We start from the raw sequence: 13,148 nt of genomic DNA, 5'->3' as shown, positions 1-13,148 counted from the left end.
CGAAAAAATTAAAAAACATAACTTATTCGCTGCGAAATGTTTTGAAGTATTCCGATATGTTTCACATAAAAAAAAAACCTACATGTGTATTTCATTCAGATTTTTTTAATAATAAATTAATGCCTAAGGACGCCACCGAAAAAATGTTAAGACAAAAACTGTACAGGTTTCACTTAAATAAGTTTTTTTAATATATTGAAATGCATTTTCTCACAAACTGACACATCAAAAGTTGACCCGCGGAAATTTTTTTTTCTATTAAAGATAGATGGGGGACGAAAGCGTGAAAAATGTTCACAATGAATTGAATTAGTTTTTAAAAGCAGCTCCATCTCAATTGCTTCTATAGTTTCCGTGGAAATAGCTGTTAAAGATGTGTCTTATCAGTACAAGAGCGCGCGCTGCCGTCGTAAGAGGAAACAGGGTCGTGTGTTTAGATAAGTGGGGTTCTGTCCTACAAGCAATTTCAAATACATGGCTTCTTTAGTCAACAAAAATATTTTAATCGATTCTTGAACATAATATGTAAAATGTATGAAATAAATACGAAGGAATTTAATAGCGATCAGGGTACAAAATTTTTAATTATTTTTCTATCCTTCTCAACACCAAGCATCTTATCAAACATTGTTTTAGACAAAGTTTTGGAAAATAATTATGATATTTACAAACAATTTAAACAGATTTTATAAGGTGTCTACTAAGGCAGTTACGTTTTTTTTGTCCGGTGAATTTTTTTTTCGAACCCATGCAGTTATGGCTGGTCGTATCAAAAATGTATTTAGAAAACATTTTTCGGCATTAGGTACTCCGAGTTATCATACGTTAAAACGGATTCGATATTATTCATATTATGGGAGTTGTTGCGATTTTTCTGTTTTTCAAAAAATATTCCCCATTTCGAACCAATTGTTCGGATTTTTCCCATAACTTACTCAACCGAGAATTTCCATTACCGTATTTTATTTATCATTTTGGACATGACTTGCCCAAAAATAAGGCATTTATCGGGCCCATGAAAATGTGATATGGGATTTTTAGAACATAAAAGAAAACTATAAGAAATTTTCGTCTACAATAGGTAGTTTTTATTTGAAATTTACATAAAAATGGCATTATTTCAAATTTATATGTGTAATAGTATCAAATATTATAAATTACGATATGATTTCTTAAAATGCTTCTTGTTCGATCCGAATTACAAAGACAGCATCTCCTGAAATTCGTAATGTGTTAGAGATTTGGCAACAGCGCGCGCCATAAGCCATGTACTGCAATCTAAGAGTGGGACGGGCTATAGCACTAGCTGCCGGCCGAGGTCGACGTGCGACCTGAAAGATAAGGTGTAGCGCTGTAAGCAAATACCGCGTCTACCATAAAAGGCAAGTGAATGGGTGTTATGGGTTTAACAGAGGGGAACATGGATGCACGGGGGAGGAGTACAGTTTAATAGAATATTATAATTACATCGTAAAATGTTATTGGTTCCGAAATGTTTGTATCAATACGCAGTGTAACATAGTTACACTTATTTGTAAGTTAGGAGTATTTCAAACTTTTGGGCACGGTAAACGAATCTTACGAGATGCTATAGCTTCAATTATTTAATGTGTACTACTTTTGGTGGTGAAGCCTTTTGTACCCTTGTTCTGTTTTGTGCGAGTACATTACAATAATCGTAATTTTCACCGCGACTGATACTGGAGAACATTGTAAAAAATCTCACGTGTCTAAAAATTTCATAAATACGCATGAACAGATGAATAGAAAACAAATTGCAATGACTACTAAAGTACTATTCCAGCTTCTTTAACAATTAATCATTAATTTGTGGTATCATATGTGGTTTTCTACTAAGATTATGCTTCATTTCCAAAAAAATTTTGACATACTTTATATAGTAAATTTAAAATACTTATTGGTGGAAAATAACTTGAAAGTTTATGTATTTTATCGCTCAAAGACTTGTTGGAACCTACAGATTCGAAGCAATTCGATACCCCGAAGATCTTAATGAAATTTAAGAACAACCGTTACTAATACTTATCTTTATAACACTATCTAACTATGTTTCAGAACATCAAATACAGTTCCGTAGGCACCAATACTTTAGCTACTAGCGACTTTAACAATCGCGCACCGTTCGTTCACTATTTGTATTCAAAATGAAGCTAATGGTCTATTACTATTCAAAGCATCTGTATAATTTCATTTAATTTATTTAAAAACCGACATTATAGGTTTGAATTTATCTACAACATTAATTTATTCCATGTCAAATTCTCTAGTTACACAAGAAAGTAATCTTAGTAACATTTAGCATGTTTGAATGCAAGTGGAGCCAGGTGGAGTAACTTCCCAGCTATAGTAGAATAATGTAATAAAACGACTACTTCGTTATGTAATTATGTACCTAGATGCGTACGATTTATGAAAACATTTTTTGGTTAGTTGAGTTTTTATAAGTGCCAGTTGTGTGCATATTAACTCAAACAACAGATGTTTTCTTTTATGTTGTTTGAAATATTCTTTGTAGCAATCATAATTGTATCAGTGTAGCCTACATATTGTTAGTAATTAAGTATCTCACTGTTCTTGTAACTTTAACCCAAAATATATGTTATGTGCGGTATTCTAGGGTTCAATATAAAAATGTATATAAAGGCCTATTATAAGTAAGCATGCTTTAAAACCCGCCATTTTGTAAGGTATATTCATGATTAATTTACATATAGAATAGTTACCTAAATTATAATGATATGTGAATATGTTCCTTACTATTTTTAACTGTATAAATTGAAACAAAAATTTGTTTTAACTACGATGCATGTACACAAGATAGGCTAACTTTCAAAAGAAGGTTTGAATGAATACAAGGTTTCGCCAAAGCTATTTTCTGATGCAAGAAGTACATAGTAAATGTGTTTTTGTGTGCTTTACTGTAAGACCTATCCTACTGTAAATTCATTTCATATCGTTAACTTAATATATACTCCATAATCTTTTATCTTTTCTTCACACATTACTTATTATTTTGTGGATGCGAATTGTAAAACTTCGATTCTTGCAAGGGCCGAACACGGAATGTCAACTTTCTAATGTATTCTATATACATTTTTTAAGTTAGTAATGTATTCTATATATTATATGTGTAAAATTTTTGACGTGACCACGTCTAATAAATCTATGAACGCCGGATGAACGCACGAAAAAGTGTCCCGTTACGCACATTGTCCCGTTTCTCTGGGTCCCGTTACACTCATATTATATTGCTCTTTGCTAACCTGAACCTCCTAGCATTGCGACCGAGTCCGTGGCGTAATTCTGTTTTCATGCATTTCAATGTAACATTTACATTGCTCTTTGCTAACCCGTTCCTCCTAGCATTGCTGCAGAGTCCGTGGCGCAAATATATTATTTTTGACAGCATCTTGGTGTTGCGTAAGCCATTTTCCTTCACATCATCCTTGAAACACTCCCATTCGTTTCCTACTTTTCCTATCATCGTCATATTCTTAACAGAATAACACAAATTGGAAGAAGTTAAATTGCAAACATGTATAAACGTTATAGTTAAAATAATCTCTTCGTTAAAGTAATAAAAATAATTGAATTAATGAGTGCAAAGAAAAGTAAATTTATCAATTTAATTGTAGATTTCATTTCACTCCTTTGTATCCATACAAAATAGTGATAATTCAATAAAAATGATTCAATTTTATTCATAAAAGTATGCAATCATTTCATCAATGTTTTGTTATGACGTTATCACGTTAAACTATCGTCCGTAAACCGACTTTACAGACAACCAATTTTTTTCCTGCATTATATTTATATATATATATGTGTGTGTGTTTGTGTGTGTGTGTGTTTGTGTGTGTGTGTGTGTGTTTACTTTCTAATGCGTTCTATATATGTACAACGTGTATCTAAAACATACTGACAAATTCTGGCAGAATATTCCTGGCGAAAATACAAGACGAAAACCTGTGTACCATACTTTTCTCGTAAATGGATTCGGAGTTTTGAACCCCCAAAAATAAAATTTTCCTATTCTTGAATAACTTGCACTGCGTCTGATGATTTTGTAGAACGCAAATTGTTCACCACGAGATATGTGGGTTGTAATGAACATCCTTCAATGAATATAACGGCATTTCTGTTTTAGCAAATTTTATCACCTGAAAAGCTAATAAAAAATAAAAAATAAACCAGGGCAGGCATTACAAAGCACGTTTGCAAGGTGTAAAGTTTCCTTCCTAAAAAATCATATGCCACAGTTTACTTACTGATGATGTTAATTTCAAGATATAGAAAATTCCATTTTCGGAGGTTCATAACTCGATTTATGAGTAAAGTGGTTATTAGGCTTTCGTCTTGTATTCTTTCCAGAAACAGCCTGCCGAAGTTTGTACGTATGTTTTAAATACTCGTTGTGTATATATGTCAACTTTATGTGTATTTTATATATATATATATATATATATATATATATATATATATATATATATATATATATATATATATATATATATATATATAGTGCTCAATAACCAAGAGTAAACTTACTTTGGTTAAGTTGCTGAACCTATGACTAGCCTATGGAAAGAAAACGCTACGTAACATGAACAAAAATAAATCTAAAGTAATGCATAATTTTTCACTCAAATTAATTACATTTTTCAATATTAATTTTCAATGGGCTCTTTCATGGGCATCTTTATTGGAAGGCTGCGGTGTGCTAGGGTTAATGGCTGTCGCTCATTAGCTGTTATAGTCTCTGTATCATATTTAGATATACCGTAGCTTCAATTACAGAATAGCCACTGAGCGACAGGCAGCAAGCCCTCCCATATCTTAGGCCGCGGCCTTCCACCATAGACGCTCTTAACGACACATATAATTTAGTCTAAAATTTGCCTCAATATAGATACACTACTTAAAATAAAACAAGACTCGCTGGAAAAGGATTGAAACTAAGGCCAACGCGAATGCGAGTTCAGTAATTGAACCTTCAGAGGTAGTATATACATAGGTGGGTAGTTACAACGACCATGTTCTACGTTACTACGTTATATGAGAAGAGACATGAGTTTTCTTTCTGTAGCGAGAAGTTGGCTGAATTTCAACATAACACAATAATTATATAGTGAACTGTCATTCAATTTCGAAAAACAGATATAACTTCCATTGAGATGAAGTCCATGTTGTCCGAATTTTGACGTTCACTTTTTTAGAAAGTTTCTGGCAGTCCAATAGTTTTCTGGTAAAATAAGATCTTTGCAATCCTGTTTACAGAGACCATTCTCACAAGCTAAACGTCAAAATTCGGACAATGAAATAGATTATAGTAGTCCTGTTTAAATTATGATTACCAGTTGTGATTGCAATAATAATAATTTATGTGTAATATACTGTAATGCCAGTAACATTCACTTTTAAGTTCACTTAATTGGTTACGGAGCAAATATTGATCGATAAAAATTGATCGATAAAAAAAGGTAATCTTAATTATACACAACATACATTTATAAAAGTTAAATTAAAGTTAAAATTAAAGTATGGACATTTGGATTTAGAGAAAATATAGAAACTAGTATCTAGGTCCATTGCGGGGGGAAAAAAGACAAATTCTTGTTTGACTTTTCAATCAAAAACGTAGACTACACGGACTTCATGTTTTTTTGTAACTTTGAAACAAAATTTGGAGAAACAATTAGCAAATGTTCATCTAGAAAATAGTACACTAGCAAATTGATTAGAATAATATTTCCTGGAGTAGTTCAGCTTCAGTTGCCTGAGCCAGTGCCTAGTAATTCGGGTCAGCCAGACAACGCTGACCAGACAGAGCGGAAAACTGTTCCAGCCTATCAGGACGCGCCATTGGTATTAACGCAACCTCGCGCGATAAGAGCAGAAAAAGTTGAGGTCAAGCCGATATTTTGTAATGCGGAAAGTGCTGAGATCGGCGATTTTTCAGAGTTTAATATGCTGTTATCTTCTCAAACTATTAACAAATTATGTTGTGTTTTATTCTCTACAAATCTACGGTACATTTGTTACAAAACACGAGTCAGAAACGTCAAGTGTATTAAAAAAGGTATAAATAAGAAGCTTCGTTCTGAAGTTGTATGTAGTGTAACCTTGTATCTAAAGTTCTATTTTTTTTTGCTTCGCTTGCAGTAAAATGTAAAATAAACATGAGTGATAAATTTACTTAGTAATATTTTATGTACCAGAACTGTTGTACGGTTTTTATTTAAACGAAGTGGTGTTGTATCACACAGTAACATCCACGGGCGCCAAAACAGTTAAGCATAAAAACGGCGTTCCTTTAAACGAAAAAAAAAATGTTCTATCCGCTCTGTCTGGTTATGTATGAAACGGGCGTGATGAGTCCAGTGTCGTCTTATGCTTCTCAGCACATCACAAAGCCGTTGCGTTGGCTGCTAGAGCTGACTCATCCCACCCCTATCAGCCGTCCTACATTCGTCTTTGTCTCTCACTTCCCCCCCCCCCCCCCCCAACTCACCCGGGTGACATTCCGTTTTCCTACTAGTTCGCGGGGTCTCCACTTGGATACGCTCTACACGCCCGTGACGGAACGCTGCGCTATCCTACGAGGAAAAAATGAACCACTTCAACTGACCGCGCGCGAGAAAATATTATCTCCCACGCGCTCTTCATTTAAGATGTGAGGCCACTTGGACATGTGCATCGATGTAGTACCACCTTGCTAATCCAAATGCACTCTAAAAACGTTTTGGTTGCCTTTTACGTGAAAACTATATAACTGTAGAGATGATTAATTGTGTTTACACGCACAAGTGTTTATCTGTATGTGCTTATGTATATGAGAGCATCTGCTGGGGTATTAATGTAAGTTCTCCAAATCCAGAATTAACAAAGGTCCAAAAAAAATAGATTTTGTTCTGCTCTCTCTCAGATAAAATCTATGGCTTGGAAAGCAGTGATGGTAAGGACAAGATTTTTTTTTTTAGCTGGTGTTTTAATCCAATCTCTCACTCCTTCAGCACCAAAGCCAGAGGTCAACAATTAAGAGATAAGAATCATCTTAACAGCAGAAAGTTAATGGGAAGGATATGGTATCAAGTATCAACTAGCAGTTTTATAAACGAAAGGACAGTAGTTCAGTTTTAAGTACTCTGTTTAATCGCATAATCGTCGCACCAGTATTTTAGGGCGTCAAAATTTGGATAAAAAATATCTCTCGCATAAACGTTGCATGATGTTTTTGGTCCAGCCATTAGATTCCAAGTGCTTTGTGTAGGAAGTTTTTTCCTTATAAAACAATGTTTTTTAAAGTAGAAATTTAATATTTATTCGGACATTACCACTTACTTATTTAATTAACGGAAATACATAGTTGTCCGATGTGTAATTTTTCGTTTGAAGACTTTTTAAACGTTACAACCTTTATCTATTTGTCTGCGTCGCTGTGGTGTACCACTTATAAAAATATAGCCAGAGCTAGTTGACATCATTCATGTTTGGTTATGTTGCTTCCCGTATAGAGCGCGCACTCTGTTGAGTGGCGAGTTAATTACATTTGATGGCCCGCACTCTTTCGAGGTGTGTACTACGACGATAGTTATGTGTTAGTTTAGGCCCGCATTTGGGTCACAGATTTTGTTTTTCTATTTAAAGTTGAAGAAAGTTGAAGGTTTTTGTTGCATGACTTATTAATTTAAAATGTTTGGCATACTTTTGTTTACTCTACTTTTTAAATAAACGTACTTTCAATGAATGGGTTATGTTTTTATGAAGAACTTTAACTAACAAATTTTTTTCCACATAATAGTCGCACCCCTAATTTTCAAACGTGATTTTAGTATAAAATGTGCGACGATTATGCGATAAAACACGGTAAAACACTTAAAATTCTGCAACACAGATCAAGAGACTAAAATATCATCACATAAAACACTCCATGCAACATGGCCCGCCATACAAGGACGAGTAGTAGTTTTAAACTCTTCAAACCGACTTTAAATTTAAGTCTTATAAACAAGAAAATATACTCAAGTTTCATATATATGGGACTTGAGCCGGTAGCAAGGCCGCGGAAGGCTTTGATATTCAAACTGCGTGCCTATGTGCAGAGAGCACGGCTTCCTCCCTTCCCCCATCCCCCCAAATTTGTTGTGACCTCTTAGGCGTAAACTTAATTCCCCTTCTGCACATTTTTTTTACCTTCAACCACAATATTTAACCCTTTCAGTAATGAATGATTGTAGAAATAAAATAATATTTAGAAGGCTTACAATAAATTAGAATGAATTTTATAGCATTCATTCTAAGGGAATCATGATTTTTTTTGGCATTCAACCCCCATTTTTTTTCATTCACAAAAAAAAATAATGTACCGTATTTACTCGCATATAGGTCGCGGCAATTTTACCAGATTTGATGGGGAAGAAATGAAGTGCGACCTATATGTGAAAAAAAAATTTTTTTAATTTTTTAAAATTTTTTTTGCAATATGTATTTTGCTTTAAAATGCGAAAAAGAAGTTTATATAGGTATAGGCAAATTTATTTACAATGTACACATAGTTAATTAACCAAGTGAATTTTCATATCAAGAAATCAAACACACAAAAAAAATTAAAGACAACAAAGGCAACAAAAGATTTAAATGGCATCTTCGAAGAAGGGGGGAAAAAACTGTTGAAAATGTTCACGCAGTAAACACAAAAAAAAATGGTAAACGAAGGGCGATGTTGCACCTGGATGGCAAACAAGTAGAAAAAGGGAAGGGGAGAAGCAATGGTTTCCCCAGCCACTATCTTATCTGTGTCGGGAACTTCCTCACGCGTCAGACCAATTGCACGTTTAAAACGAAAACCGCTGTAGATATAAAACAATCATAATAGGCCTCTTTTATTCGTAATTAAATTTACTACAACTTTTATTCTGTGCATTTTTTCAATACAAAGCACTGTTTTCGAGTTACAGTCTACAATTAAGACATTTTAAGAAGTCAGGAATCTAACTTGACTTCAATTTTCTATATTCGGTTATTACGAGTACTTGTTGTTACAACAATTTATCATGCCATTATCAGCTCTCATAGTAACGGAGTTTTACAGTACCCGTTAACTCTTTCGTGCACGGCGCGCCGGCCGTTTGCGTCATTAAATTACCGGTGCAACCTATATGGGGAGAATCTTAAATACCAAATTCAAGACCTCAAATTATGGGTGCAACATATATGCGATGGCGACCTATATGCGATGGCGACCTATATGCGAGTAAATACGGTACATATTTTCCAGAAGTTGCACAAGGGTAACAAAAACAATACGTAATCTTTCTTCAAATCTACCAAGTAAAAGAAACATTTCGAAGGTTTTCCAAAAAAACGTAGTTGCATTTAATACTGAGACTAAAGATTTTCTGGGCTTAAAGTATTGCAGGAACATGTTCCTACTTGGGACTTTTCCTGAAATTGAAAAAGAAAACTATAAAAAAAAAAAAAAGCTAAGAGGCAGGTTATTGGGTATGAATCCATGACTTTACTAAATATGACTTTAACATTTGTACCTAAGTGGTTTAAAATAATTCCAACTAAACAATGGCCTTTCAAAGCGTCGAACAGAGCAGAACTGGGACTGCAAACACTCACCGTTGACTGGAAGAGCACAGTGTCTGTGTCCAAGAATGCCACGATGCTGTTCACCAGGTCATACTTGGTGGCGTTGTTGGGGTTGTCGATGGCTGTGCTGCACAGCCCGGACTGCAACAGGAGCAGCACCGTCAACTGCAGAAGCTTTTAAAGACAAAGCTTGGATCTAGGTTTGCCAAGTGGGGAAAACAAAGGAACAATAAGTTTTGTTCATTCTATTATTTGAGTCACAGTACTACCCTCTTTTATCACATAATCGTCGCAAGTGCGTAATCGTCGCACCCATATTTTAGGCCGTCAAAATTGGGATAAAAAAACTTCTCGCGTAAACTCGCATGATGTTTTTGGTCCCGCTAGTAGATGCCGAGCGCTTTGTGTAGGTATCTTTTCCGTATAAAACGATGTATTTTAAAGTAGAAATCTAATATTTAATTTCGGTCATTACCTCTTACTTATTTAATTAACGGAAATACGAAGTTTTCTGACGTGTAAATTTTCTTATAAAGACGTTTTTAAACTGTATTTCCTTTATCTGATTGCCTGCGTTGCCGTGGCGTACCGCTTATAAAAATGTAGCCAGCGCATCATTCATGTTTGGTTAAGTTGCTTCCCGTATAGAGCACGCGCACGTAGTCCAATATCGGTATCTCGCAGATTGGATGCAACGCACGCTCTCTGTCAGGTGCCGAGTTAACTACATTTGATAGCCCGCATTCTTTCATGGCAAGTGTGTACTACGACACGTTAGTTCACGTCAGATTCAAGTGGCTTGCGTTCGCGTTAGAGTTTTAGTTTTTCTATTTAAAGTTGCAGAAAGGTTTTTGTTTAATGAATTATTAATATAGATTGTTTAGCATGCTCTTGTATACTCCACCTTTTTTTAAATAAACGTACTTCCCCATGAACAGGTTTTGTTTTTATGAATAACTTTACAAAATAAAATTTTTTTTTTACGCATAATCGTCGCACCCCTACTGTGCCGGAAATTGGGTATTTGGCACGTTTTTTTAATTTTGTCATAATTTTAAAATTATTTTTGGAAATAATTTTATTTTTTTTATAAGTCGACTGTACCGCGACTCGCCCCTGGTCGACCTTAGTGCGTGCATACTCCGACAGAGGGAAGTCTTTTACGATAGTTCACTTCGGGCCAGACGACGAGAGTTGCCGAAGGTTTCCGACGCCCCTCCACCCTCTAAGACGAAGTCCTTTTTTAATTAGCGACGCGGCGCGGATGTGAGGGGACTCTTGCTCTGCACTCTGGAACGACCGCGTCGGTAGACCGCTGATCGTGTTTCGGGCTCCGTCCAGTTAATCAAAGCTGACGCCGAGCAGCAGTACTAAGATGTAGTTCGATCAGAAAAGGGATGTTTCCCTATTTACCTTTTGGTTTTTAATTTTAGTCATCTCAGCATAGCCTCTACGTAGTAATCCTAGTTTCTCCGCGGACCAAATTTCTTGTCTGGTGCCGCATATATTTTTTTCTTTTAACCGCGACGTCGGCCGCGCATCGCCCTCCATCTTCCGACCAGGCAACATGGCTGTGCCTAACAACAACTACTACCCTGTTTTGACAGGGTCCTAGTCCCCCCTCCCCCAAAGAGAAAGAAACCATCATTGGGAACTAAGAAAGCCCGGCGACCTCCAATTTTGAATTGGTGGTTTCGCCAGTGGAAGCTCTCACCCCCGGCCTTTTCGCCATCAGCTACGAACCGCCAGAAAATCTTCAGTTCGTGAGAGCGAGTGCCAGTGAAAGTTTTATTTTGTAAATTTCCAAATGTAATTTCAGAAATCAGATTCGAACCAGTTTAACAGCTTTGGTCTCTTCAGCCATCTCGAAATTGTATATGTGAAATTTTTATAATTAACCAATGATAAGCTAATATGGTGATTACAGATTATTGTAAAATGTTAAAACTTTACGGTTTCTTTAAGAATGATGTGTTGGAAAAATAATTTTCTATTCGCGGCCCGGGTCGGCAAATGATTAGGTAGACTGAGCTCTCTTTAATAATGGTTAAATGATAGAAGTGTTTTCTCTTTATAGCTTGTAACAGAAAATCTTGAAAACAAACTTTGACCTTAAATAAAAGGATGCCTATAAACGTAACTGTTTATTTTTATTACTTAAGGCAATAACGATCCACACTAAACTCCCAAGTCTTGATAGGGAGTTTACAAATTTTCTTTGGACCCACCCCGTGTCCACCTCTGATGTTTAAATTTTGTTCTTAATTCTTCTTTTCTGCCCGCCACTTCCAAGGCCTGTTTTGTCGACATCTTGTCAATATTAATAACAAGGACACGAGGGGCGTTTCAATTGGTAGCAGAGCGTGGTTACGTCTATAGGCATACCTGAATAGGCATACGTAGAAAAAAAAGAAAAAAAGAAAATTTTTTGAAAAGGTTTAAATTTTTTTTGGTACTTAGACCTGTTTTGTATGATATATTGTAAGCTGGAGCTGGCACCAAACAAGTTTCTTGTCCTTCTTTAAATGTTTTAAATTAATTTTTCTCTCGTAGTTTTTCACGTGCGGTGAACGTCGTAGCTTCCAACGCCCACGCAAGCTTGCGCGAGGTGCCGCGCGACGCCGGCCGAGCAAGCGCCTGCCTTATCGCTTGTAACTCTACCGGCCGTCGACGCCTGTCCCCCCCCCCCCCCCCCCCCCACCGGTTCCTGCTGACGCCTTGGGTCGCGTTAGCTTATTCGTACCTTCTTCAGGGGTACCCAAAGTCCATCTCCCCGGGACCCTTTCGTCTCTTTAGCGCAAGACGATCGCTTGCGACATGATTTTAAAATTTATGCCCAGTAAATCTTGGAGAGTAAAGTTTCACGTGAGCCACTGATTAGTTCACTTTTTTTTTGATAGCCAGGTGGTTGCTGTCATGCTGTTACATCCCCTCTCCGTTCCACGCCATGCGGACTGTGTCGCACGCCAGTGTCTATTCTTCTAGGGCTGACCAAAGTTGACGTCTCTGTAGTGTCGCCAGGTTTGGTTATCTCCGCCTGCCGTAGTTTCTTTACGACGGAGAATTATCTAAATTATCGTTTACTACTGTTGTCTCGCAGAAGTTAACTAAATGATTTAAATTTAAGGATCAAGTTTAGTGGTAAACAAAGAACTATACGTTATGAGTATTTTTTTTATCTGGTACCAATGTCTTTACTAGTTTAACACGCAAGTACTAGTTAAACAATGATTTTTAATATACCTACGTTTCAAGGCCTTCCCTCCCTTATCATAATAATTGTTTCAACCTATACTTAAAGACATTTGCTTTATAAAAATTTCACTTCTTAAATTGTTAAAGTAGTAATAAACATAATATAGTATTAAAATAATAATATAATCGAGCGTATTAAAAAAAAAAAGTTTTTCACCAAAAGTAAGCACCTACGAGGTGACTAGCCTCATTTTATATCCATACTAATCACCGAGAATGGTGATATCCTTTTCAACTTCCAACGAGAGGTCCACTAAATTAATTTGTGTATGTTT

The 13,148-nt window shown here is 35.9% G+C and overlaps 1 protein-coding gene across 2 annotated transcripts in view; it reads right to left on the bottom strand.

Moving 5' to 3' along the window:
* Window positions 1-13,148, bottom strand: part of LOC134536830 (ATP synthase mitochondrial F1 complex assembly factor 2) — a 62,731-nt gene that overhangs the window by 35,823 nt on the left and 13,760 nt on the right. For both annotated transcript variants that reach the window (XM_063376827.1, XM_063376839.1), the window contains exon 3: window positions 9,649-9,759. In XM_063376827.1, coding sequence (XP_063232897.1) covers window positions 9,649-9,759 — 111 coding nt within the window. The remainder of the gene's footprint in view (window positions 1-9,648; window positions 9,760-13,148) is intronic.

The sequence above is a fragment of the Bacillus rossius genome, chromosome 1 (assembly GCF_032445375.1).
Source record: "Bacillus rossius redtenbacheri isolate Brsri chromosome 1, Brsri_v3, whole genome shotgun sequence".
Classification (NCBI taxonomy): domain Eukaryota; kingdom Metazoa; phylum Arthropoda; class Insecta; order Phasmatodea; family Bacillidae; genus Bacillus; species Bacillus rossius.
Note: the sequence above shows the minus strand (reverse complement) of the source record. Positions and strands in the feature narration are given on the sequence as shown.